The sequence below is a fragment of the Anser cygnoides genome, chromosome 9, assembly GCF_040182565.1.
Source record: "Anser cygnoides isolate HZ-2024a breed goose chromosome 9, Taihu_goose_T2T_genome, whole genome shotgun sequence".
Taxonomy (NCBI): domain Eukaryota; kingdom Metazoa; phylum Chordata; class Aves; order Anseriformes; family Anatidae; genus Anser; species Anser cygnoides.
The window spans coordinates 16486273-16513620 of record NC_089881.1 but is presented as its reverse complement, the minus strand read 5'-3'; the positions used below and the strand labels follow the sequence as shown (position 1 = coordinate 16513620).

Sequence of the window (27348 nt, the reverse complement as noted above, 5' to 3'; positions counted from 1 at the left end):
TTGAGGCTGGGGCCGGGTCGATAACCGGCCGGCGGGGCCGTGCCGTGCCTGCCTCAGGGGCACACCCCTGGGGTATATACACGCTGTGTGAGGCCCCTGCATATTATATAAAGTCGTGTAGACACGCTTCTGTACGGATATGTACGGCTCTCCTGTGACCGCATGCTCGGTCAAACATTTCTTTCATTTCACCTGAGCCGAGCGCTGGGGACAGGGACACCGAGGATGGGTGCAGCGGCACCGCTGGCTGCGCCTGCGCCCCCCCTCCCCTCCCCATTCTCCCCCCCCCCGGTGACCTTGATGGGCAGCGTGTGCCTGCCTGAAATGCCAGCCCCGGCTACAAATAACGTGTGGCACGGGCTCTCCCCTGGCACCAGAGCAAAGCAATGAGCTGACTCTGCTCTCCTGCCGCAGGCATCGCTTGTCTTTTTACAGAAGGGGAAACCGAGGCACGGCGAGGGCCTCGACTGCAGGAGACCTGGGGGCTTGCAGGGCATCGGGAGGGGTTTTCTGTTCTTTTTTCTCTCTGCTCCCCGCTGCGAAAGGGTGATCTGAGGGGGGGGGCTGCTGCTCTGCCAGGGGGTCCCCACCTCCTGCCGTGCAGCTCGGCTCCCTCCCAGCCCTATCTCCTGGGGACAGCCGCTCCCGCCCCGCCGGCCGCCTCCTTCCAGGGGCAATCGGTGGGGCGCACACCGCGCTTATCTGCGGGCCAGCCACGGGCAGTGCTCCCCTGCGGCGCTATCAGCGGGGCGGCTGCAGCCCCGGGGCCAGGGGGACACAGCCCCATCCCTCCTGTGCTGGGGCCAGCCCCGGGGGCACCGCTCTGACCATTGCACGGCGATGCTCTCGGGGCCAGGACTCCGTCCTGGTGTCCCCCCCCACAACCTGGCAGCGAGCGTGCCAATGCCAGGAGCTCTGGCGTCGCGTTGCAGCAGGGCATGCAACGGCAAACGGAGCCTTGCCTCGCCTTGCCACCCGCAGGATCCGGCCCCCCGGCCTCTCGCCGTCGAGTTTCCTCTTGGCGATGCTCATGGGGTGCGGGGGAGGCCAGGCGGGGCCGGCGCCCTGGGAAAGGCTTTCCTGTCCCTTTCTCAAGTCCGGCCACCGCCACGCTTTATTTGTTTCTCTTAAGCCGCGTCCACCCTCCTGCTTCCAGCGTCTCCGTGGGGTGCTGCCGGCACGCCGGGGGGGGCTGAGCAGGGTCACCAGCTCCCCCTAAAACCCTGGCACGGGGGGTACCGGGGCTGCGTGGCTGACACAGTGACAGCACAGAGCAGAGTCCTGGGCAGGAGAGCTTGGGGTGAAGATGTTTATTGCCTATTTGTGCAGACGGAGCTCAGCCTGAAGGCCGGGTGCTGGAGCAGCGCGCGTCCCTCGGTGTGCGGGACGGTGCGGGGAGCCGGTGCGGGTGCAGCGGGACATGTTCACTCCTTGGCGTCCCTGCCATCCGCCACACCCCTAGGCGCTGGGTGGGAGAGGAGAGCAGGGAGAGAAGAACATTTCGGCCTCCTGACAGCTCTCAGCAGGGCTCTGCGAGGGACATCAGCTGGGACAAGCAGCCAGGCCACCTGGCCTGGCCACCAGGAAGCCAGGGGCCGGTGGCACGCAGCCCCCGGGGACAAGCACAGCTGCTGCCCCCCGTGGGCTCCCCAGGAGCTGGGCCAGCTGCTCCGTCCGCAGCCCCGGGCAGTTAGAGATGGGCGGAAAACCATCCCCAAACCCCATGCAAATATTTGCATTTCCAGAGCTTTTCCAAGTATCGGGGAACGCTGACAAAGCAGCCGCGTGGGCGATGCAGACGCGCTGAGAGGGGTCCGATCGGCTTTTTTGGGCAGGGTTTCAAAGGTCAAACAGTTTTGTTTAAAGAAAGAAAAAGCTAACCAAGCAGAGAGGGTTTGCCAGCACAACGTGCCCCCTCCAGCAGCTCCTCGGAGCACAACACCCACCGTGATGCCCGTGGCACTGGGGGTTCCCTGAGCCTTAAATTACCAGGGCCCAGTGGCGTGAGCGGCTCTGCTGGGTGCTCCGTTCTCCTTCTCCACCTAAGGGATTTTTTTGGCAGGAAAGGGGAATCCCAGTGCAGTCCTCAGGGGAGCTGGTCAGCCCTACAGCATCCTGGGGCTGTGAGGAGTGCCCTGGCTGGGTTTGATGTGATGGGGCTGGCCCAAAACCTCGCCTGGTCCTGCCTGTGCCAGGAGGTGGATGCTCACCTGCCTTTGGCTCCTGCCCGTCCTGCCTGCCTTTGCCTGCAGCAGCAGCCTGCGGGGAGAAGGGTGGCTGTGGGGACACGGGGGTGACGGAGCCTGGTGGGGGCACCCTGTGGCTGTACCTGGCCCCTCGGTGTGTGCTGCGCTCAGGTGACGCAGGGGACCCAGGACATGAGCAGGAGCGCTGAGGAAGGTCGCCACGATGCTGCAGAGGCAGTCAGGGACCAGGAGCCGTGGTTGTGCTGTGCAGAGGGCACCCAGCCCCGCTGCTGGCCCTGGGGCTACGTGCAGCAAGGGGAACAGGCTCCAGCATGTGCCAGCCCGGGCGGCACCGCGGGGTGTGCAACACGTGTGCGTGCACGTCAGGGCAGGGCTCTGCCTCTCCGGGCCAAGGATACGTGCAGCTCTTCCCCAGGGCAATGGGCTCAGGGGGCTGAGCATCGGGCAGGTGACGCAGGACAGCAGGACAGTTGTGACACAGCGCACAGCGACTGTCAGGGCCAGCAGCTGTTGCGGGAGCTGATGCGTTTTCCCAGCCCCGGGGCAATGCGGGTTGAACTGGTGTGGTGGAGGGGTGCCGGTGGCAGGGGGCAGCTCCTGTGCACGCCGATGGGGTCGGGGGCACCGAGGGTCATGAGCACGGTGCTGAGTGTGCAAGGGGTGACGGAGTGCACAGGGCTGGGCACGCGAGGTGCGGAGAGGGCACAGGATGCACGGGGTGCGTAGGGACAAGGGTGCGGGATGTGGTCAGTGGGGCTGTGGCGCGGGGTGGGCAGCGCTGGGTGCGCGTGGCACCTCGGGCACCCCGCGTCCCTCACCTTCACGTAGCCGTTGCAGTGAGGGCAGCAGACGATGCGTCGCCAGCGGGGACGCTGGCACCTGCGCCAGCGCTGCCATCTCGCTGTGCCACAGAGCCTCTGCTCCAGCGCGTCCTCCCAGGCCCCTGGTGCGGGTGACACGATGGGGACGCTGCTCCCCCCAGCCCCCTGCTCCCGTATCCCCCACCCATCCGGGCGCCTCACCTGGCTGGGGGAGCTCCAGGTAGGCAACGCTGAGCAGGACGAGGCTGGTGACAGGCAGGATGAGGATCACGAAGATGGTGCTGGAGATGGGGACCAGCAGCAGGACGTGCAGAGCCAGCCAGCTGCACCTGCGGCGGGAGCGAGGGCAGCTTGGGGCCGAGCGGGCAGTGGGGTGCCCAGGCCCAGGGGCTGCTTGGGACGGGCAGTGGGCACGGGAGACGATGCAGCTCGGGGATGTCAGAGCTGATGCCCGGCTCTAACGTCTGCAGGATGCCGACGCGGAAGGGCGGCTCTGTTGCCCCGTGTCGGCAGGATGGGGCTCGGACCGCTGCTGTGGGGCGACTTACGGGCCCAAGAGCAGCAAGCACAGGCACAGGAGGATGGTGAAGTGAAGGGGGATGAAGAGCTCCATGGTGGGCTGGGCAGCTGCGAGGCCTTGGCCACGGCCTCGCTGGGCGGACTGCATCCCCTTCTCCTGGCCGCAGCCCAGCAACCCCATTCCACTCCCACGGCAACCCCGGCATCCCCCCGGAACCCCAGGCCCACGGCAACCGCAGCATCCTGCTCCCGCGGCAGGGTGCTGGGGACCCTTTTGGGGTGCAGGTGCCACCCTGGCTCCTGCGGGACCCCCCCTGCCTGAGGGCAGAGGGAGAGGGGCTTGAAGATGTCTGAGGTCCCAGCGCAAACCAGAGCCTTGGGGTGCTGGGAGGGCACCGGGACTTCACCCCGGGTGCCGGCACTGACACTGGGTGCTGAGCCGTGGTGCTGAGCAGGGCTGGCCCTGCCCTCTAGCGTCATGGGATCTGCTCCCAGCAGGGCCCAGCCCCGTGCTGCCATGCGAGCAGGGCAGGTGCCACTGCCGGGAAGGACGGACGGAAGGTGGCAGGCATGGTGGCACCAGGTCCCATCCAGCCACCTCCGCAGAGGGGACAGGAGGACGCACGGGGACCCCAGCACCGTGGGGACCCCCCCCACCCCAAACCCATCCGTGGGGTGCCCCAAGGGGCGGGCAGGCGGTGTCACGCCATCGCAGGGCCCTGCGCCCCGGGTTTTGGGGACACGCAGGCGCGATGGCACGCGGTCGGCCGCTCCTCCCGGCACCCGGGTCGATAACCGGGCGGCCGAGGTGTCTGTGGGGCTGGCAGGGCGCGGGGGCTCGCCAATGAGCGCCCGGAGCTGGTTAAACTTGAACGAGGCGCCGAAGCCTCCCCGAGGTCCCTGCCCTGGGGACTCTGACCCCGCGTAGGATCGGGGAGGGGACGCGGAGGCAGGCGGCGCCGAGCAGCCCCGCAGCCGCTGGGACAGAGCCGGGGAGCAGCGGGGCAGGATGGAGCCCACCCTGGAGCTGGCGGATGACCCCAGGTGGGTTGTGGGGAACCCCCCGTGCTGCTGGGACGCTTTGCAGCTGCTTTTCGGTGCAGGATTTTGGGTTAAAGGAAGGGAGGCAGGTGGGGGGGCGAGGCAGGGGGACCCAATGGGGCTGGGTGTCCCCGTGTCCCTGGCAGAGCTCCCCTTCTCCGCAGGTTCCCCCGCTCGCTGGTGGAGATGCTGATAACCAACTTCAGCGTGCCGGCAGCCTGCTTCTCCCTGCCGCCCACCTCCCGGCAGCTGCTGCAGGGTGAGTGGGGGGAGCGGGCGGTGCAGGGGGGACCCTCCTCGTGTCCCCCCGGGGATTGGGGTGGGGATGAGGCAGGGACAAGAGCGGGGGAGGCCATGGGGTGCTGCTGGGGTCTCAGCTCCCACCCCAGAGCCCTGCCCAGGGGGTGGTGGTGGTGGAAGAGAGCAGTGAGGGGAGCAGCGGGTGGGTGACATGGGATGGGGGGGGGGACCAAAGCACCGGCTCCGGCACTGCCAGATCCACCAAGGACACAGCGAGTGGCTTCCAGCGCTGTGCCAAAAGGGACCCGGAGGTGGGCTGGGGGCAGCACCCTGCTGCGGTGGCTCTGGGGAGGGACACGCAACAGGATTTGACCGAACCCATTTCTCACCCCTCCCTGGCAGAGCTGGACATGGTCCAACTCTCCATCATGGGCCTGGCCACCATCCTGACGCTGGTGTCGGTCGCCATCTACGTGGAAGAGGCCATCTACCTCACCCACAAGATCCGCTGCCCCATCAAGATGAAGACCCTCCGCTGGAGCAGCTCAGCCCCCACGGTGAGCTGGGGATGGGGGCGGTGGGGGGGCAGCACCAGGGGCACCCGAGGGGTCTGAGCCCCCCCCGGGGATGGGGAGCGGCTGCGTGCCATGCCCACGTCTCCCCCCAGGTCGTGGCCGTGTTCAGCTGCTTCGGGCTGTGGATCCCGCGCTCCATGATGGTGGTGGAGATGGCGACCACGATGTGAGTAGTGCCTGCCCCGGGGCGGTGGGGCCGGGGAGCCCGCGGGACCTGAGCGCCTCTGTCCCTCATCATCCTCCTCCTGCCCAGGTACTTCGCCATCTGCTTCTACCTCCTGATGCTGGTCATGGTGGAGGGCTTTGGGGGCAAGGAGGCGGTGCTCAGCACCCTGAAGGACGTGCCCATGGTGCTCAACACCGGGCCCTGCTGCTGCTGCTGCCCCTGCCTGCCCCGAATCACCATGAGCAGGTGAGGGAGGGCTGGGGCAGGGGCTTCACCCCCTGCTTCTGCTGGGGCAGAGGAGGAGGCCCCAGGCAGGGGACCCCGGGACGCCACCGACCTCTCTCCCCGTGCCAGGAGCAAGCTGCGGTTGCTGATGCTGGGGACTTTCCAGTACGCCTTCTTGAGGACGGCCGCCGTCTTCCTGGGGCTGGTGCTGTCTGCTGACGGGAACTACAACCCCGCTGATGTGAGTGCCGCGGCGCGGGGATGGGCAGGGTGACGTGCGAGAGGGGGAGCCCCACCGCAGCCCCAGCCTCGCAGCCAGCGGCTCCGGCAGCCCAGCCGCATTTCCTGCCCCCCCCAGATCTCGGCGGAGAGCGTGGCGCTCTGGATCAACACCGTCGTCGGTGCCTCCACCCTCTTCGGGCTCTGGGCTCTGGGCATCCTCTTCCGGCAGGCCCGGCTGCATCTGACGGAGCAGAACATCAAGGCCAAGTTCACCTGCTTCCAGGTAAGCCTGAGCACAAGGAGCAATTTGCAGCGCAGGCTGGAGGTGTGCAGGGACAGGAGCTGCTGGTGGATGAGACCCAGGTCCAGCTGCGGGCGGGGATGGTGTCCTCTCACCGGGGGTGTTGTGTTTGCAGGTTCTCCTCGTCCTGACAGCGCTGCAGCCCGCCATCTTCAGTATCCTGGCCAACAACGGCAACATCGCCTGCTCGCCGCCCTTCTCCTCCAAGGCCAGGTCGCAGCGTAAGTCGGGAGACGCGGGAGCAGATCGCTCGCTCCTGGCTAAGCACCTCCAGCACGCAGCAGGGAATGGACGCGGTCAGTGAAGGCATCTTCGACCAACCCGTCTCCCTTTCTCACTTTCAGAGATGAACATGCAGCTGTTAATCCCGCAAACCTTCATCCTGGCCGTGGTGACGCGGATATACTACCGCAAGCAGGATGACAAGCCGGGCTACCAGCCCTTCAACATCACGCCCGTCAGCAGCAACGCCAAGGCGTGAGCAGGGGGGAGCACAGGAGGGTGCGAGGGGCAGAGCCCGGGCTGCTGCCCTCCCTGCACAGCCGTCTCCTCCTCCTCCTGCGGCCCTGGGAAGCTGCTGGGAGCAAAGGCAGCAGAGGGGGAAAGGGCGCGTCAGCGGAGGGTGACAGGGTCCGAAACCTGAAGGCCATGAGCCAGAGGGAGCTGCGAAGCTGCCGTCCAGCCCCGGGGGGGCCTCTTGTCTTGCACTGAATAAAGGTAACTCTGTACGTGGGTCTTGCGTTGGTCACTGGGCTCAGATCGTGGGAGGACGGAGCCCAGGGCAGCAGAGCCATGGCGCAGGGCTCACAGCGGGCTGGGGCTGATGAGGTGCCCAGCACCCCCCACTGAAGCCCCTTCTCCCTCCAACCACTGCTAAGACAGCACGTGAGGAGGCCACGACGAGAGCTGGCTGGGCTAGAACAGCAAAAGGGACCTGGCACGCAATGAATAAAATGACTTTGCATTTATTTGGCCAAACACAGAAGCCAAAAAACCAACTCCAGAACAAGTAAGACACGGGGCTGTGCACGCAGGACATACAGAGAAACCAGCACAGTGAACACGGATTGGGAAGAGCCAGCCCGAGGTGACAGCAAGAGTAGCTGATGCACAAGGCCAGGGATGGGCAGGGGATGGCAGAATGTGGGTGCTAAATCCACACTGTGGGTGCTGGGCACCACCAGAGCTTCCTGCGACCAGCACCCTGGTGATCTCCCAGTGCCCCCCAGCCCACTACCTCTGGCCGGTGCAACCCTTGGGAAGAGAAGAGTCAGAAAACCAAAGCTCCCAACTCCCACTCTTTCGTTTCTTTCATCCATTTCAGGGAAAAAGTTCTCTTTCCCATCAAGGGGGGAAAAAAGTGACTCAAAGCTTTTTGTGGGTGGCTGCATTCAGAGTGAAACTGCTCAGCTGGAAGACACACCGGTGAGCAGTTATGAGACCGTCAGGCTTGACAGACTCCTGGCAACAGAGCATGACAGGACTTTCTAGGCACCAACGGTAGCGTTGGGCCCGGAAATCTCCTGGTTTTGACAAGCAGCAACACGCAGGCAAGCAGCAAAACACGGGACTCGGTCACCTTGTTGGACAGCCAGACCCAGCTCCTTACCTGCGGCAGGTAGGACACCCAGCCTGTCCAGCAGGGAGCCCTTGTGAGCACCAAGTCTTCCCTGAGGGCAAGACGCAGGGTTTGTCCCAAAGTCACCGCCACTGCCAGGTGTATTCACTGCTCCAACACCTGCCTCGGGTTACAATAAAGTCCTGACCCTCTAAAATGTCTTGGTAAGACAGGGCAGCGCTGGAAATGGGGGCAGTCCAGCAATCCAGGAGGAAACAAACAAAACCAAAAAGGAAAAAAAAAAAGACTGCTCTGGGATTTGAGTGGTTTTTTTTAATTTAAGTGCAAGGAGGAAGCAGGGATTATTGGTTACAAGAAACAGCTCTGTTATTCCAAGCTACACGTAAAACCATGCCTGGCTTCTTCCTAAGCGCCCCGGGTTGTGCAAAGACACCAAGAAACACGCAGGGTCTCCACAGAACAAGCCACCATCCAAAACACACCACTGTTACCCAAAATTACAGAACACTGTTGCATAACTTGTGTTTAAAACAGCAGCAAGGCTCTGAAGCAGCCTGGCCTTTGTGATCCGCCTGGGGAAAGCGACTGGACGCCCCTAGTGAGGGAAGGGTGAAGGAAGGAAAGTGGGGAAGATAGGGAAGAGAGACCGTGGGTGATACAAAATAAGTGCTCCACCAGCATAAATAAGCCAGGTCAGCAAAGGCTGGCTCGTACCAAGGGACCGTTCTTTGCTCTCACAGCTTCAAGCCAACAGCAGCCAGCCACGCTCCCAGAGCTGTGCACACCCCTGCTGAGAGAGGTCCGGGTGGCGGATGAGGAATCCCCAAAATACCCTTTTCTCACACAGGCTCTGGCCACAGCAGAAGCCCAGAGCGAAGAGGTTTCTCTCCTACGAGACTCTGCCAGGCCCTCTGGGCAGCATGACAGAGGAGCAGCAAGGTAAAAGCCGGCAAGCAGCAGCAGCCTGGGATGATTCGCCTCCCTGCTGCTCCCCAAGCCCCCCCATCCCGCGTGGCAGAGCTCCCTGCGGGGCTGCGAGCCCTCCTCGCCTGCTGCCAGCACTGCAGGAGCTCACGGGGGCTCAGCCCAGCAGCTCCACACAGAGACAAACCCGAAGGGAAAAGTGAGAGGGACGTTCATGGGACAGCGAGCTGGCTGCGGGGACAGAGCGTGCCGAGCAGCTCGGGACCCGGCACGGGGAGGGAAACTTCCCCCGGAGAGCTGAGGGCCACAAAGCTCGACGCTTACTACACACACACACGACAGCAGGCAGGACTAGGACCTTTCGAATGAGCAGAGCACACGTTTAAAATCTTAAAAAGCTGCAGCACTCTCTGATGTTCTTCCCGGCCTGCCTTGAGGAGCGGAGTCAATGGGCAGGATTTGTGCATTTATTGCACAGGACAGGTAACACGGGGCTGTCACCCTTCACTGGGCAGTAAAACGTGCCCCTCATCTGTCCAGCTGCACACACCGACAGACAGCAAACTGGCCGCGTGAATTCTTGTTTTGTCCTTATAGCAGCAACTTGACCAGTGTAAAGGACTGCGCCAGTCCTCAGAGCACAGCAACTGAAACACGGAGACGCGCAGAGCACAGTGCTGAGGGGCCGCGTGGACGGACGAACACTTAGGACACACCAGAGACCGGGACAAGGAACTTCTCAAAGGAGCACACACGTTCATTTCCCACCTGGGCGCTCACACGCCCGAGGAAACGCGCAGACAGAAAGCGCCCTGAAGCAAAGATTCATTCTCTTCTCTCCAACAGCAACTGAGGGCTCAATTTTAGCTCGAGATTTAGCAGTCCCGTTAAGATTAGCTGGAAAAGGCCTTTCCCCCGCAGCCGCCCGTGCGGATTTGGAGCTGCCAATGCTGCACACCTGCAGGGTGTGCGACTACGGTGCTGCGACTTCTTCCAGGGGGTGACTCGTGCACGCTAAGCTGGCAGCCCTCTTCCCAGCACATCCTCACCGCGGCACGCCGGGAAGCTCGGCCAAGAGGCACGCCAGCGCTGCCGAGCCTGCCAGGTAAGTTCCTATCGGCTCCAGAGCAGCAGAGATGTCCCTGTGTCCTAGCAGCCTCTCTACGCAACTGCTCCCTGCGTGCTGTCGAGGTCGCCCTGGTCGAGGAACCGAGGGGTCTTTCATTTGGCAGCGGCACGGATACTGCCTGGGGCTGGGAGGGATAAGACAGGGGAGCTGAAAGAAAGAAGGGGCAGGTGGGTCTTAGCACTCTCTGTCTCGCCTGGAGAGGGGAAAAGAAACCAGAACAAGAGCCACACTCGAGTGCTATTCTTTGTGTTTTAAAAGAGTAGTTTCTTAAAATATAAAAACCATCTTTCCCCTGGAGACCACTAGAACGTAAACAATAAAAAGGGAATTTGGGGAGAAGGGAGAGGAGGTTTGAATGTGCTTCCAGGCAGCAGCCCTCACTAAGAGCAACGGGTGCCTCCGAGGCCCTGTGCTCACCGTCAGCCCTGTTCCTATGGCTCTCTTGCTCAGTTAGAGTTCCCCAGTGGGTCTGGACTTAGGATTCGGCGATTAGTGGGTCGCAGCAAATCCCGGCTGGCAGCTTAATCCTCTTCATCCTCGCTGATGTCGTAGGTGACTGCAGACTCGTTCCTGGAGCGGTTGGCCGGCGAGGAAGGAGGAGTCTTGGTTGAAAAGGGCCAGCGGAAGGAGGGCGACGGGGAGCGGTCGTGCGTGGGGCTGCTGCTGGGGCTCTGCTTGGGGCTGATGGCCTGCAGCATCCGGCCCTTGCCCTCCTTCAGCATGTGTTTCTGTGACAGAAGCAGGAGGGACGTTAGCACGGCTCAAACAGTGATGGAAATGGATATTGCTCACAGCCCGTGCAGCATTTTGAGCTGTTGTGTCTCAACTCCTCATGCAATGTAAGAGCAGAAACCCAAGCACGGTGCTATAGTGCCTTCGGACACTGCGTCCACTTTCGCCATTACCCACTTTCAAGCACCTCTAGCATGAAGTGCCTGTGACATTTGGCCAGCACCACGGGACAGCCAGGCAAAACCCAGTTGTTTCAGACCCATCCCGTCCCAGGCCAGTGACAAAGTGACCGTCAGTCTCTTTGCTCCGTGGCCTGCGGGACACAAGCTGGAGTTCGCAGACTCCAACTCCCCTTTCCCCTTCTCCCCGGGCAGCTCCTTACCAACGCGCCTTCTGGGCCAAACATCTCCAGGAAATTGCCAATGAACTCCCGGGACTTCTCTTCCCACTTCTGAATGAGATCAATACTCTTCTCCTCCACTTTCTGGACAAATTCCTTTGACTTCTCCTCCACATCCTTCACCCTTTTTTTCACCTTATCCACACGCTCCTGGAGGTGGTATTTCTTTTCCTGTCGAGTAAACGATGGATCAGAACACAGCTCACCAGATCTAAGTGGCGACCACCTCTGATCTGAGTTATTACACTGAACCGTTGCTTAAGACTCAGCGTCTCCACCAGTTTTGTGACACTTCTCCCTCACTCCAGTGATGCTTCTTCCCTAGACTAAATGGCAGACATGCAGCGGGGCTGCGAGATGCTTTGTGGCAGGCCCTGGCACAGTCCACAAAGCAAGACTAAACCCAGAGATAAGGACTATCTAAGAGCAGTGCATGGAAGAGGGAAATATTTATAAAGTATACAGATTAGATGTGAGGGACCTGCTGTAGGTCTCCTTGCATATCGTGACAGCACAAGACTTTTTGCTGGGTGTTCGTAAACAGAGACAGTTGGATGCCAAAGAGAGGCCAAGCAGCCGTTACCTCTCCTGTTTCATTTTGTATTTGATTGTATTAAAAAGGCATAGTGTCTGGGTGATAAGAAAAATGTTTACTACATAAGAAAAGCCTCCTGCCATGCATTCTGCTTGTGTGCTAAAAGACACTCAGCACAGGATCAGAGCACGTCCTTCTCCCCTAACTCCTGCAGCTCCAGAGAGGGAATAGCACAGTGAGAACAGGATCAGATTTTATCCTAACAAATGCCTCTACCTTGGGGAAGTGGCTGAGGGAAGAGGAGAGAGATGAGGCACTGCAGTTGCTGCCAGGAACAACCAACACTTCACTCGGTTTGACAAAACACACATTTTGCCACATGGCCCAGCCTCCAGCTCTCTCATCTGGTGAAACGTCACCAAGTAATTTCTGACAATAGAGCAGTATTAGCAAAACCCCAGCTCCCCTGGACAGGCCCACTCCTGACAGTGAGCATTCCAGGGGAGGGAGAAATCTAATTTCTACCACTATAAGGACACTAGTTTGGTGTAACTGTTTAGCTCTGCAGACTTGCTACTCACTGGCATACAGCAGGAGTGTGCTACTGCTATGCAAGACACAGCTTCACACAGCTTATAGAACCACGGAATGGTTTGGGTTGAAGGAGGCCTTACAGATCACCTAGTTCTAACCCCCTGAAGGGCAGGGACACCTCCCACTAGACCAGGTTGCTCAAAGCCCTGTCCAACCCGACCTTGGACACTTCCAGGGATGGGGCATCCACAGCTTCTCTGAGCAAGAAGTTGTGGTGAGACACACTTCGACTCACATTTATGAAACTGACGTTGAGCTCTTTAGCTGTGTAGCCCCGCTGCAGGTTCCGTCTGGCATAAACATCGTAGTCCCGCACGATGCGGGTGATGATATCTGATGTTGAAATCCCCTCGGTCCTCTGAGTTGGTGCAAACATGCCTAAAGTTGAGGAACAGGACTCAGGACAGCTGTAGCAAGACACATGGTAAAAAGCTGCTGCCACCTCTAATAGTAAACAACTTCTGTGAACACTCCTAACCGTCCTCACACCATCATGACTCTGCCCTGGAATGCACAATACCTGGCTCCTCCTTTCTGGGAGTACGAGGAGGAACTAAGAAAGACCTAAGCATGTCAGAAACAATTTCTTACTCAAATACAAGTATATCTTCTAAAGAAAAGCTCCAACTCTTCACTTTACCTGGTTTCGAAACTATTGACTACAACCCACTGCATTGAGAATAGCGTGGTGACAAGGACAGAATAAGGGATCTCACAATTTAACAGGTAGAAACATAAGCCCTGATGGCTGGGTTTTGAAAGCTTAAAATAAACTGACCCCCCTCCCCCCAAGTTTTACAGCAATCAGCTAGAGGATCCACCCTGTAAAGTCTGTAAGATTCTCCATTCGTGAGAATCTGTAAGACAAGCCATAATATTTTCTCAAAGGGTGGCTGTGAATTCGATCACAGTAACAAGGTTGTACATAAAAATTAATGTAAGGCAATCCTTGACATGGCACGTGGAAGTCTTGGCCTTATGAACCAGTGCCCAAAGCTGTACTTCTTCCTGCCCTCTGAGCCTCCTGGGCAGACCGTGTCCCCGCAGGGCCACTCTGCAGGGCACAACCCTGCCGCACAGGAGCACAGGAAAAACTACAGCAGAGAATCTGACCCAGACTCACCTGCTTCTTTTATGTGCTTATATACGTCATCGCTGCCAGCAGAAGAATAGGGGATGTCATCATGTGCAACAAAGTCGATCTGAAAATTGAGAATAATATGAGAATCGACATTTTATCTCGAGTACGCAGGTCACCTGCTTTCTGCCACGGCTGGTAACTTTTTGCTCAACACCTCCACTCAGAGGCATGACCGAGAACTGCAAGACAGTTTCCCCTTGAAAAAACAACCAAGAGCAGTCACAAATTCTCACTGGCAATTGCGTATCAAACTCGTTAGCACGCAACGAAAAGGAAGGGCTGGGACTAAGGACACAGCTGCTCTAAGCTCCTGAGAGAAACAGCTTGTTAACGGCCACAGGGGGAAACTAAGCGTACTCCCCAGATGCTGTTTCACTTCCCAAAGCAGTTCAACAGATGTCAGAGACTCTTTTTACTTCATCTTACCTACTGATAAAAGACTCACAATACAGCTTGCCTGGTCTCCTGCTGCGGGGAAGCTGATGTAGATTTAACCTGGCACTGCTGAAAGCAGAGGGCTGGACCACACGACCTCCAGAAATCCCTTCCACCCAATGTTATGCTCCCCCTTTTCTCTCCCTTTTTCATGTTTCACACCAATGGGTAACCAGCATCAGCTTCTCCTCGAACACAGAAAACCCTTTTGCCCTCTCAGGCTCCTTTACCTTGTCACTATCTGCCAGCTCAGCACACACTTCTAATCTTCCAAGAAGCCCCACCTGGTTCCCATAACCCAGCTCATTCTATATTTAAGGATCTTCAACAGAAATGGGTTGATCACGCAGAGGTCACCCCCACGGATGAATTCTTGCTGTAAATAGCAAGCACAGACAGCAGCTAATCAAAATTCAAAGCAGATCAGATGCCACGTATTACCCTGTGCTCTGCCAGGAATTCAGGGGTGAGCGTCCATGGTGCATTTCTCACCACTTCGTCCACATAGCGACAGTGCTGCACAGCATCGTACCGCTCGTTTTCATTCATCACCGTGAAGCCCTTGAAGTTATGGGTCAGCTCATCACTGCAGACTGAAGAAACAGGCACAGAGAAGAGTGAGACTGAGCTACTTACCCTAATACTTTGCAGAGAAAGGACCCTGCATACACCCCTGCCAAGCCAGACAATTCCAGCTGCTGACGGAGGCTGGCGCTTCCAAACCTAACTTCTAGCCAAAAATCACTAGAACTAGGGAGTGGTGGCAGGGCACTAAACTCTCGAGCCATTCTAGGCAGGCTGAGCAAGGGGAATTGTCCATTTGCTTGGGGGATTTCTCCACAAGCTGGGGACCCGTACCCTAAGCCCTCAAGGTCCCTAGAGACTTCTTCAATGCTTACCAAGAAAACCAGCCAATACAGAAGTCAACTCTCCTGTATGAAACGACACCTGGGGTTCTACCTGGCAGAAACTTGCTTATTATCCTCTGGATGTCTCAGCTTTGGAAACTGGAGCCCGTATGAAAATAAAAATAAAAGTAAAACAAAGAAACAAACAAAAAAAACACCAAAAACCCACCTCCCTAAACTTCTAATTTCATAAATAACATAACACAGCCTAGCTCTTGGAAAACTAAAATGAAGAGTGAGTTCACTGTAAATTAAGTTCATTTAATTATGTTCTATGAAAAAAGTAAATGAACAACTCTTCACAATCTTCACATAATACATCGAAGAGGAAGCAGTTTCACTTGGTTATCAGACTCAAAAGTAAACAAGGGATTACCAGTCTCAGGGGTATTGGATATATTTATGTTCCAGACAAACAGATGATAAAGAGCGGGTGAGATTGCTCCCAGCTTGGAACTAACGTTCACTTGGGCTGTGGCCTCTTGTCTCCCTCAGTTCCTGGTGCAAGGGGAGCAGCTCACTGCCCTCCACAGCTCACCAGTCTCCCGGAGGCAGAGAGCAAAACTACACATCTTAATCAGCATGTTAATAGCGTTACCTGAAGGTATTTTCCTGTCTGATGCATGTTTATGTACATGGCTTGTCTTTCTGCCTGCAAGATTTCTGAGTTTAGAGCGTTTTGAAAGTTTGATTAACTGTATCAGCTCTCCTCCCTCCTCTCCCCTTCCAGAGGCTACCGGAGCACACACAAAACGTACAGAAGTACCACTGTAAAAATGCTCTCAGCAGTGAGACAAAACACAAAGGCATTATTAATGGTCTGTCATAGAATCAGTTTCATTTTGCTGCAGGAAGCTAATGACTGTTGAGAAAACTAGTTAAAGGTATTCCCAGCTCCTCACACCTCAGCATTATTACGCAGCCTGACTAGAGGCCACCTCCTGCTAGACAGCATCCACAGCCTGAGGTGTCTCTAGTGTCACATATCAGAAACGTGGGTGAAGGTACGGGCACAGAGGCACTGCGTGGACAGAGGCCAGCGTGTTGCAGCAGCCAGAGGAAAGAGTTTCTGCTTTCCTGTTATATTCTTGAAGGAGACCTGGCTGAAACACCTCTGCTGGATCCCCTCAGGCAGTGAGCAGGATATTCCTGGTTTTATCTCAAGGACTTTGAATCTAATGAACAAAATATGAACTTTTCATTGGAGAAACAGGGGCTTTACTGAGTTCCACGTGGCCACTCGTGTGCGCAAGGAACCACTGTTATCTCCATGCTCCTGGCAGGACCTGCTTGGGGTTAGCCAGAAGCAATTCCCAGCAGAGAGCTGGAGCGGGAGGGTGACTTGCAGGGAAATACAAGCGACACAAAGCTCAACCAGCCACGGGGGAACTGTTAGCTGAGAGGCAGATGCTCAGCTGCCGCTAGTATATTTTCATACTCAGTGGTATCTGTCACAAACAGAGGGGCCAAGTTTGAACAGGCTGATGAGGAGTCTTTTCCTTGTGTTCTTTTGGTACAGGATTTCTTTCTGCAGATGTATCTTACTCTTAACATACTGCAGTAACACTTCGACAACAAAGTGGGATTTGGGACAACTGCAGGGACAGCCACTAAGGCCATAAGGACAAAAACCCTGTTATGCCACCTGTATGCACAACAGCGGAGGTTAACCGTGCTCCTATGACAGCCAAAGTCAACAAGATCACTCCTTACCTCCCACAATGAGGTATGTGTTTGGGAAGAGGTTTTTTGCTTGCATCAAGGCCCGGGCGTGTCCGGAGTGAAACAAGTCAAATATTCCATCGGCGTAAACTCTGACAGGGCGATCCACTGTGCCAACGAGACAGACAGACAGACATTTGTGAAGATGCCTTCCCAGAGAAGGAGCTGCTGCTCATGCATGCATATGGGGACCTTCTGAAACTCAGGGGGGGAGTTGCAGGAAACTGGCAGAGTGCAGAGCCATAGCCAGGAAAGATTTGTGAAAAGAAATGGCTGGCTCTTTTCCTTCGCACATGGAAACAAACACAGCAGAAAACATAGCTGAAATACAACCATGTTCAAAAACAGACTCAAAACCTACCACATACCTACCATGAAGGGACACCAAGGGGAAAGCAAACTCTGAATATCTCCCTCCTGTGGAATCTAAATGTAGCATTCTTTTTTTTTTTTTTTTTTTTTTTTTTTGGCACAGCAAGGAGATACAAGAGGGGAACTGGCCAAAATGTTTTGCAGGTGCCTGATTTCCCCTACCAGCCAGGATGGCGTCTCAAGACCTTCTCAAAACCCTCCTCTCTACAGCCCACTGCCACAGCTACCACGTCTGGTTGAGGGACCAGGCTGTTCTGATTCCCCACCAGCGTCACTGGTTCCCTACGGTCTAATGAAGTGTGTGCCTGTATCTGAAAACCCATCTGGACTACTCAGAGAAATGCAAATACGATTCTGCTGAACTGCCGGCATGCATTGAAATCATAGATTAATAAGGAAGAACAAAGGCCATCAGCCCATCTCTGACAGGGTAAATCGTAGCTCTTCCCTGAGGTCAGCACAAAGGTAAGTTGAGATAGAGGAGCACGTAGCAGCAGGAGACTCCCCGACTTCTGGTCCCCTGGGGCCACACGGGGCTCCGGCTCTCTTGTTGCTGGTGACAGAAAGCCACATATTCTTGTTATATGACACTTGGGGAACGGGCTGCTGCTCTCTGGCCCAGTTCACGCAGACTGATTCAGAGGCACAGCAAAGCTGCAGCGAGGAAGGGGCAGACAGAAGACCCATCAGGAGAGCCGAAACCTCCTGGGTCTGGGAAGGGCTCTGACTGCACCTAGAGACAGAGCACGGGAGAGGAAGACTTGATGCAAGGGGAAGGATGTTAAGTTCGAGCTAAGCAGAGGAGTCAGCCTGAGGACAGCCTCTTCCAGTCATTTGTCAGCAAATCTGCCTCTGTCTGAAGGTGCCAGGAGGCTCTGGAGGGCCAAGGATCTGAAAGCCTAAGACTGCAAGAGCTTTCTGTATGCCAGAAGAGGGCTGGCCCTGGTACGCCTTTATCAAAGCGCAATTATGTTCTGGGAATTGGCTGGGACATCTGTCTCTTTTCCTCTGTACCTGCAGCAGCCACAGTTGCTGAGCACAGGCATAAACAACAACAGGGAAGCATGCAGTGTATTTTAGTCTTAGCAGGCAGGAGAGCCATCGACGTTGAAATCAGAGCTGGGAGACTAACGCGGACTGTGAAAAGCACTGGATTTCCAGAAACTCCTGCAGGAAATCACTGCCAGATCTCACTCTAAGCTGGCTTCTCTCTCAACATCAGCAGCAGTCAGGTAATCAGAAGTGCGGCATTTTTATTGTCTCAGGGTCTCCATAACGGAGAGGCCAAGCAAGACAGCACTGTCTGCACACAGCTTGGCAACAGAGGGCAGCCATCCTTCAGGAGGAGCCAGTCCTGCCTCTGCTTCCCTGACGGACTTGCAAAGAGCACAGTTTATCCCACTTTGTTTTATAAAATAAAAGGGCACGTTCCTGCTGTGAGGATAGTCTATTTTGATTAATGACACTGACTTTAATTCAAATCCAGGCTAGAATGGGATACTCTGGACAAAGACATATGTTGGTTTTACTTGGCATTTCAAATTTCAAAAGAGATGACTTTTAAAGTGCCTAGCTTTAAGCTGCTTCAGATAAAGTAGTACAGAAAAATGTTCAGCTCTGATAGTACTCTTTAGCTATCAGTGGCATAGGAAAAGCTAAAATATGAATATTTATTTATCTCAGAGAATCTTACTGACAAAGGTACAACACCTCATACGCAGAGCCTCCAATTTCAGCTGAACTGGCAGACCCAATTTCACATAGAAAGAGTTATTTAACCACTAAAGCATGAATAAAGTCATGGGCTGCAAACCTGGTCTTGCACAGAAGGCTGGATCAGTCTCAGGTATCGAGAATCAAACCTCTTCCCCGAACCCAACATTTATACAAACCCCGTCCAGTCTGGTTCTTACTTACAAGGGGTCCCTCTCATCGCTTCTTCATACGTCACTCGGATGTATGGCTTGCTGTAATCGATTTCCACTTCATCTGAAAACGGAGCTGGTTCCTTCAGTCCCTAAAAAGCCAGAGGTGGTCAGCTGTGAGAACGCAAAGGTGAGCGCGCTGTGTAGCAGCAGCAAGGCAGCTGCAGTGCTCTAGTCACGGAGTGACTTACTGTGTCTGCACGATTCGAGCACGTGTACTGAAAGACTAATTAGTGTTAAGCCTCAAAACAGCCCTGCAGGGCGATTAGCCTGAATTTGACAGGGGGAGCTTCAGCAAACCTCATTGTCACGGCACTGACTTTGCCCACCCAGGCAAGACAATCACTTTGCTGTACTGGTGTGCCTGTGCTGTGATGTGCAAATTCTAACAGCTCCTCGGTTTGAATATACAAATGAGCAAAAGAGCAATCCCCAAGGAACACGTGCATCATCTCCCTTTTCTGAGGCATATGTAACAAGAGACTGACCTCGATCTGTGGCAGAACATATCCTAGTGCTGCAGGAAAACCTCGCTAATCTACTAGCCTGATCACGACAGTTACATTTAATCAGCAGCTGAAGTCCAGGTATCCTTTCTGGTCTCCTCTGACCTCCCCATAATGGAACAAACAGCTCAACTTCCTTCTCGCAGGAAGGTGTGAGGCAGCAATGCCTTCTCTTTCCTGAGCCAGAAGGCTAGGAAACAAGCCTGCAGATCGTTACAATAATACCTTCAAGCTGCAGAAAGCTAATCAGCAGTTTCCTCTCTGGCTTCCTGTCCCATTGCAGCGTCCCGCCACAGTACCCAGCACCGCTGCAACCAGAAAGACCACTGCTAGTACTGTTAATGTCAGCCCTTATTACAGCGCTCCAAGTGAGGTGGAGAGAAAAAGCGACCCACTGACCACTACGCTGAAGCAAACTGATGCTGCTGAAACCTCCTTTAACAGGAGCATCTTCTGAGGCTCTGGCACCCACGTTTCACACACCACCTCCTCTGGTGGGTCCCTATCGTTAGGTCCTCTCTCTCCTTTCCTCACTGCCATGATATCTGGGACTTGTGAATAAAACCAGACTCTTTGCAGCTTGGTTGTCATGTATGTGATACAAAGCTAGGAATAACAGCATAAAAAACTACCAAAATTATCAGAGAATCACAGAGAAATGCTCTCAAAAGCTCCTGCCAACCTCACCCTTCCTCTGCAGCACCTACAAAGGTCCGGACAAAACCAGATGTGTACAATAAAACAGGCTGGGTATTACCTGTTTCATGCTGTTCATATAGATAGATGCTTTATTTCTAACACAGGACAGACACCAAACTGAAGAGCAAGAGATTTCCATGGAATAACCCTTACGCTTCTCTTTCCTCACTGAAATATGTGGAATTTTCAAGAGGGTCGGGATGGATCTTTATGGAAGTCAAGGATATTAAGGCCCGGCGGAATAAGTCACGCAACAGCTCAATCCTCCACTTCCAACACTGTTAACATCTGTCAAATGTCTTGGGACAGCACTGAAGTACTCCTCAAGAGCCAAACGTTATCCACGAGGAAAGCCGTGACACATCACCAAATTTTACCAAGGACTATGACCCCAGCGTGATGTGGCAGGGACGGTAGTTGCTTCTCACAGAGATAAGGAAAGAGCAACCAGCAAACACGTGATGCACAGGAGAGCTCGAGGAAAAGGAGCAGAGAGGAGCTGTAGAAAAGCCACCACCACAGTATCGCGGCAGGGACAAGATAAAGTCAGCTCTTCACAGTGACATTAGCTGAGACAGATGACCTTTAGAAGAAACTCCAAGTTTGATCTAGAAGGATAAATACTTTCCATTTATTCTCTTTTAAACATTCCTGAAGTACCAGCAACATCAATGCAGCATCCTGCCACACGAGGAGAATCAAAGAAGTCATCCTCCCAGTGTTGCAGACAGTGGTTTCAGCAGCTTTCTTCTGCAGGTGCTAACAAACTTCAAGCCCACCGATGGGTCCCCTGCCTTGATGCGGACTTTCTGCTAGGTACACGAGTTGTTACGTACTTTTCTTGGGTGTATTTCTCCCTCCTGCTGGCCACTGAGAAAAGCCACCCACGTGAAGAGCATGCTTCCTTTTGTAGCACGTGGATATCTATATGCATGCCTCTTTGGGTGCAGATTAAGTGACTACAAAGAGGCTGACCAGACCACAAAAGCAGCTTAGCAACGCTCGCTTCGGATCTAATTTAAGCCCATGTTGTAAGCATGTTATTAGTATGAGCAAAGGAAGATTTCAAACTGGCTCTACAAGAAGCATAGTTACTGTCGTTTGCTTCTTTCCTCCCCCTTGTTTTCCGTCTCCACAGAAACCCCACAACATTTATCTTCCTGCTGCTAAGACTTCAATGTGTAATCTCCAGGCACCTACAGCTCCTATCTCTGCTTACTTACGAATGAGCGCCGGGACATTTTTGGAGGGATTCCATCCAGCTCCGTCGCCCCGTTGGGGCCGGATCCATCTTTTCTTCTCTTGCGGGAATTCAGCCTGGAGGAGGTCGGCGGCTCCATCTTGCCAAGCGCGTCCAGTAGGAACTGGGACAAAATGAAGGGGAAGAAAAAAAGAAAAAAGGGAGGGGAGGGAGAGATATTTCTCAGCTCTTCCAAAGCAAAAAATAAAAAAAAAAAATCAGTCAACAGCAGGAAGAGCGTACAGAAGGTCAGTGCAAAGACACAGCCACCTAACAAGGGGCTCAGCCAGTTGTATTCGGCATCAGCTGCCAAGGCTTGACAAACAGTGCCTGGTGGGAATACGGAATCACTGAGTGCAACTCGGGGCTCCTCTGCAGAGAGAGAAGTGTGCAGCAGTCAGCTGGCTGGAGAGAACTCACCCAAGAGTTGCAGTGCAAGTTATAAATCATCAGAACAAGGCTAATTATGCTGTTTTAGCATCTGAAAGGCAAGCTGAGGATTAAGGCATGCCCAGTCCACATCCAGCCCTCCCCCAGCTCTCATTTTGATGACACCGAACGCAAACGCTTCTACCCCTCAGTGCTGCAGCCCCCGCTTCGAGAGGCCGGGTCCCTGCGCAACCCCGATGCGAGGAAGAAGCCGGTTTAAGCAGGAGGACAAGGGGAGGGGAAGGAGCGAAGGGGTGCAACCCACGGTCATAACTTCACTACCGAGACGGCTTGCTGTTTGTTTTGCTGTTTGCGCAAGACCGAGCCGCGGCTCAGCGGGGACAGCTCACCTTGGGATGGCTGCCACCATCCTGCCCTCTCGTCCCCTGTCCCCACTGCAGCGGTGACTCAGCTGGTGGCGAGGCAGCTGCTGTCACCACATTCGGGCACACGCGTACTCCTGGCACTTTACGTGCCAGGTTGTAATTAGTTCAGCTGAACCGTTTCTGCGATGAATGGGCAGAGAGACGGCCAGCTTGGGACAGAAATCGTGGCAGCTCTCTGGCCGTGAGCTACCCCGGGGGTTACCGTACGCTGCCGTCTTCCCAAAGGGCCCCGGCGCATTAGCAAGTACCCCGCACAGCCGAAGCAAAGCTAGGGGTTTATAAAACGCGTGACAGCCCACACTCCCTCTTCAGCTGCCGAGACAGAAAGAGGCGCTGCGTTTGCAGAGCCTGTAAGTGAAGAGCAGCAGCTACGTCTTGTGCCTCCTGCCCACCTGCACCGCGCAGCTCCCAGCGCAGCAAGCAGCATTTCGGAGCTGCGAGCAGCACGAGCCCTCCCTCCGCCCAGGAATGATGATGACGTGCGTGCCTCTACGCCCTTCTAATGAGAGCCAGGTGGAATGTAAAACTTCTCCCCACCCTTTGCAGAGGATGCGCCGGGACACGTTAGGCGGGGCAGGGCGAGGGAAGGGGACGGGCAGTGTCCCTCTGCGCAGCCCGTCCACGGGGTGAAGCTCCGCTCCTCGGCCGCCAGCAAGCCTGGGCTCTGCGAAAGGGAGCTGGCAAGAAGCAGATTTAGGGGTTGGGCTTACTTGAATCCAAGTTAAGGAACGTCCCCAGGTAAGGAGTCAAATGCACTTTAATAGCACGCGAGCACAACTCTCCCCACCTAGCACCAACCAGGCGGTACCCTACAAGCAGGTGTAGGGCCAAGTGCCTCCGGTGCGGTGCTACCTGCGGGTACGTACCCCAGGCTGCTCTGTTAGACCTAACGCAGGGCACTAAGACCACAAAAAGAGGATCTTTAGGTGAGCGGGAAGCCAAAAAACACTGGGGAAAGCCAACAGTCCTGTCGGAAACCGCCCGGTTCACCTAAAAGCAGCACAGTTCTGTTTCTGGTGGAAGCAACCTTAACGTTGATGGGAAGAGTGGGGGAAAACAGCTGTAGGTTTTCTCGACTACCTGTCCGGTGGATGGCACGCAAGCGCTCTCCCTGCCCTGATGTTACAGGCTAGACCGTGCTGAAGGAGCCTCTGCAGAGTCTGGAGAGCTTGGCTGGGCACCTCAGGAGTGACGCAGCTCTGTTAATTACTCAAATTAATGCAGAAATTAAGCAGTAATTTTACCTCTTCGGGGCTCTAAAACCTTTACCCTGTGGCTAGCGCGTTTCCGGGAACTCCTCCCAGCACCAGTTATTAATGAAAATAACTGGGAACAAGTTGTTTTGGAAAACAAGCCATACCTTACTGCGATAAAGCTCCTGCTCTTAGAGCAATTGTTTTTGACCCAAAGGACTAAAATAGCACCCTAAACAATTACTTCCTAACAATGGGATGCAGCATCTGTAGCTGAGCTGAACACATGAGCACGCATCTTTGCCTCCCCAAATGAGTAAAACACTGCCTGTTCTCAAATTAATTACACTTGCAGCAGATGGGGAGCGGGGAAGGAAAGATAGCTCTGAAAGCTTATTCTGAAAAACTCCACGACAAAGAACTGGCATCACCAGAAGAAACGGCCCTGTTGTAAAACATTAACACTGTTCCACTTTGCCTAACGCATCAACCTCTTGCAGAACCGAATCCGTGCTCGACATGACAAAGCGCTCTCTAGGAGCAAAGCTAACAAGTGCCCTATCAGGGAAGGCCCAAGGGGCAAATCCCAGCCTCTGCGCCACTTTACAGAACGCGTGGGGCCTTGCTTCCGAAACTCATCTCTTCGGTGTGCACCCTGCATCAAGGAAGTGCCCTCCATCACCCGCCTGCTGGCTCACCCCGAGCTGAGAGCTGCATGGGCTCTGCCAGGAGGAGCCGACTACGAAGCTCAGGGCATTTCCCACAGGAACGCAGCCACTTCTTGCGGGGGAGAAAGGACAGGCATTGAGCAGCACAAGGAAAATTAATTTTTTTTTCCCCTTAGCGCGAGTTAACTAATCATCATCTGAGCTGGAATTTCACCACAGCACCTGTGGCATACGGACAAGGTCCCAGAATTGGTGCAGCAAATCCTGTTGCTTACCAAAGCCTTACCTCAGGGACTGCTCCTTCCTGGGCAGCACTGATGTTTTGTTTAGCCCCCAGTGTAGGCATTCACAGTGTCGCAGGACCCTGCCTCGCGTGACACCACAGAAACAGAGCAGATATTCCTGCATCCCCAGCCCACTGACGGAACGGGGACCTGACTCATCTGCATTCTTTGTGTTTCGAGACTCGAGGGATTTCTCGAAGAATATTACGATTTGCAAATCTACGTGCAGCAGCAGGATTTCTCCTGCCGCTTCTGCTGCGTCCTGCTTGCAGATTCACACAACAAGGCAAAATAAAACCTGCTACTTAAACTCGAAACACGTACGGAACAAGAGGTGGCTGCCACAACCCCGTAAGCGCTCCAGCCCCGAGCTGTTGCATTTACCAGCAGAGGTGAAGGTCAGCAGGAGGCCGGCACACCGGGACACCGAGCCCCCGGCTCCGCAGCCTGCTCGCACGCTCCCGTCGCCCGCTGAACTCGGAAGGCGTTGTTAGCACGGTCAGATGTGACTGTCATGTGCTGCTCTGCCTACAAGATGATTCCACTATACAGAAGGCAAGCTATTTCTCTTCTGCTGACTCATCTGTAGGCAAATACTACTAAACTTTGCACTCTGGCAGCTGTCCGCGGCGAAGAATTGCCCTGACACATGGAAGGCACGAAGCGACAGCCTCAGGGAGAAGGAAGAGGTCCTGTCACCTCAGACAATTCCCCTGCCAGGCTGCAAAGCGCCCAACCTACCCTGCATTCCTCAGCCATGGGGAGAACAGACCTTGTATTCTGCTCTCCATCTCCAGCCCCCAATTTGTGATTAATCTCACTGGTATGCATCTCTGTAGAGATCCGCTGGAGACAGGAAGGCTCAGAAGAAGTTAATGACAAGGCTCATCACATACTCCTCTAGATACTGATGAAAGGCTGTTTACAAGACGGGGGTTAACCCGTACGTAATTACTGGGAGAGATCAGGATCTCTCTTCAGTCGGTGTTTAAAAATCTTGCCCAATCTCCACGCCAACCTCATTCACAGCCCAGCCTTGCCCAGTGCCCCAGACCGAGGGCACCGGCACAAAAAGCGAGTGGAAACGGCCCAGACTGCGGCTGTCCCCGCGCTCGGTGCCTGCTCTGCTCCAAGCCCTCCAGCCCCTCGCAAAGGTTCGGCGGGGTCTGGCACACACAGAGCCCTGCCCACACTCAAAACACGGGCTGCTTCGGCTGCTTGCGATGTGTTAGCAGCCACACGCAGATCTGGTACCAGCACTCTGCGGTCAGTGGAAGGATGCCGGGCGCCACCCGAGCCCCAAAGGCTCGAGGTGATTCTCCCCACCGCCGCCACGGCTGAGCAGGGTGCTGTGTGATCACCGAGGCTGTGCTGCTATGAGGTATAAAAAAATAAAGGAATTGCCGGCAGGACCTTTTCGGTGAATTCGCAGCCCTGCTGGGCACACCGTAACCTGGGGCACCGAGCGCCCCGGCACGCAACAAGGTCTCTGCTGTGGTTTGCAGGAGCAGGTTTCTGGAGCATATCGCAGGTTTGGGGCTTGCTCAGGGGCCGTAATGTACAAGGACGGGCGGTCGTTCTGCCTGGCTTTCGGGTTGCTCCTCGTGTTTTAGGGTCCGCCAGCAGCGCCTACTGAGAGCTGGGTGCCAGCCTCCCTCAGGAGGGCTGCCCATCGCCACCAAGCCCCCCAGCCGCCTTCAGGGCTCACCCTGCGGTAACACCGAGACCATTACAACCCCCCCGAGACCACTGCAACCCCCTCCTCGCGCTAGGAACCTGCCAACCCATAAATTTTCCTAACCCTGCGATTACCCTCCGCTAAGCACCGCGCAGGCATTCACAACACGTCTCACCACCAAACCCAGCGGCCACCCTCCGACCAACCCCCCCCTTTCGGACCGTGCCCTGTCCGAACCGCTGCCCCCCCCCGGTCCCTAATTCCGACCCCATTAACCCGCCCGCCCCCCCGGCTGCGGGGCGAGCACCGCCCGGTGCAGCCCCCCCGGGGCCCTCCCGGTGCGGGTCCCGCTCCCCCGTCCCCCCCTACCTTCACCCGGTGCCGGAGCCCTGGAGCCGGAGCCTGCCGGTGCCGGTGCCGGTCCCGCCCCGCTGCCGCCAACGGGGCGCGGGCGGAGCCGCCGCGCAGGGCCCGGGCCGCAGGAAGGGACCGGCGGCGCCTCGGGAAACCGCGGCCCGAAGCCGCGTTCCGGGCCCGCAGCGTCCCCGCCGCCTCCCTCCGGGCCCCGGCTGCTCCTCGGCCGGCCGAGGCGGAGGGGTCGGGGCGGGGGTGCCGCAGGGTTTGGCCGCTGGGTGACAAGGTCAGCGGGTGGCTGGGGTGTGCGGGAGAACGCCGCGGCCCGCAGCCTCGCTACGGCAGGGCAAGCATCGAGGATAAATGGTGCAAGTTATCGGGGGGGTACTGCGTCCCGGGACCGGCTGCAGGACCCCCGGTGCTCGCCCTAAAGGCTGACAGGGACCAGGCTGTGTTGTTCGCAGCCCCTTGGTTTTTCTTCAGGGGAAACACTACCCCTTACCCTGCTGCTGTTACGGGTAACTGGAGTTACCAGACTTAGACCTGTGCTTTGTGCAATGCCTTTGTGAAGCAGGTGTTAAAAACCTCCAAAACCAGAACACCCGCAGTGCAAAAAAAATCATGATTTAATTACTGTGACTTGATAAAAACATCAATACAAGTCTGAGGGTATATATAATCTCTCAGTGAATTTTTTTAATGGGTTGTTTCACTGTTTTCCAAAGCTTGTGGACTCTCAGGTTCACACACACTTAGTGGTGCCATTACATCCTCGGCAGCTCATTTAACGTGTCACAGATACAAAGACATCAGGGAAGCCACCACCTATTTCCCATCAGAGGTAAATTAGATGAAGCTGCTTTCACACAAACCTATTACAGAAATAGCAGCGTACTTGTTTCAGGATTGTAGACAGAAGAGTGATTCTAGAAGATGAACCATAATTTTTGACTTCTCTGCTAAAAGATGCACGGGCAGTGTGTGTTCTGCTCTAACAGTTGGTGAGGGTGGGATTCAGGATTCACCGTGCTAAGCTTTAGCACTGCAAGAACCATTCATGCAGTTGAAATTGTTCAGCTATGCTTCTTCCTCAGTCAGCACAGAGAGAGAACGGGCATCACAAGAGAGCAACTCCTCCTGTCTTACACTGGGCATTTCAGATGCATTCCAGTAGCACCCATCTCTCAGGAACCAACCT

General features: G+C 55.6%; 3 protein-coding genes across 10 annotated transcripts; 1 reads left to right on the top strand and 2 right to left on the bottom strand.

Annotated features, from left to right (window-relative positions):
- Positions 1-1293: 1293 nt before the first annotated feature.
- On the bottom strand, positions 1294-3771 carry LOC106044800 (uncharacterized). 6 transcript variants are annotated; one of them, XR_010833465.1, is made up of 6 exons: positions 3577-3761; positions 3230-3357; positions 3026-3150; positions 2330-2488; positions 2211-2277; positions 1294-1465 (listed from the first exon to the last, which is right to left on the bottom strand). XR_010833465.1 is itself a non-coding variant. In XM_048076773.2 (6 exons), the coding sequence occupies exons 1-6, from the start codon at positions 3726-3728 to the stop codon at positions 1337-1339; spliced, it is 684 nt and encodes a 227-aa protein (XP_047932730.2). In that variant the 5' UTR covers positions 3729-3762; the 3' UTR covers positions 1294-1336. The 6 variants fall into 6 exon arrangements, 5 of the variants coding, with proteins under 5 accessions (XP_047932730.2, XP_047932735.2, XP_047932733.2 ...); XM_048076773.2 differs by having other exon boundaries at positions 2330-2412; positions 3577-3762; XM_048076778.2 differs by lacking the exon at positions 2330-2488 and having other exon boundaries at positions 2211-2259; positions 3577-3749.
- Positions 3772-4334: 563 nt separating this feature from the next.
- SLC51A (solute carrier family 51 member A) lies at positions 4335-7045 on the top strand. Its single transcript, XM_013195021.3, has 9 exons — positions 4335-4591; positions 4753-4847; positions 5231-5385; positions 5496-5569; positions 5657-5815; positions 5924-6035; positions 6153-6299; positions 6433-6538; positions 6662-7045. Exons 1-9 carry the CDS (start codon positions 4557-4559, stop codon positions 6796-6798), a joined length of 1020 nt encoding a protein of 339 aa, XP_013050475.1. The 5' UTR covers positions 4335-4556; the 3' UTR covers positions 6799-7045.
- Positions 7046-7266: 221 nt separating this feature from the next.
- PCYT1A (phosphate cytidylyltransferase 1A, choline) lies at positions 7267-26323 on the bottom strand. 3 transcript variants are annotated; one of them, XM_048076771.2, is made up of 9 exons: positions 26166-26323; positions 21142-21282; positions 18706-18805; positions 16408-16524; positions 14228-14379; positions 13334-13412; positions 12446-12588; positions 11064-11252; positions 7267-10677 (listed from the first exon to the last, which is right to left on the bottom strand). In XM_048076771.2, the coding sequence occupies exons 2-9, from the start codon at positions 21256-21258 to the stop codon at positions 10471-10473; spliced, it is 1104 nt and encodes a 367-aa protein (XP_047932728.1). In that variant the 5' UTR covers positions 21259-21282; positions 26166-26323; the 3' UTR covers positions 7267-10470. The 3 variants fall into 3 exon arrangements, with proteins under 3 accessions (XP_047932728.1, XP_066858131.1, XP_066858132.1); XM_067002030.1 differs by lacking the exon at positions 26166-26323 and adding an exon at positions 24503-25852; XM_067002031.1 differs by lacking the exon at positions 26166-26323 and adding an exon at positions 22511-22632.
- Positions 26324-27348: the final 1025 nt, after the last annotated feature.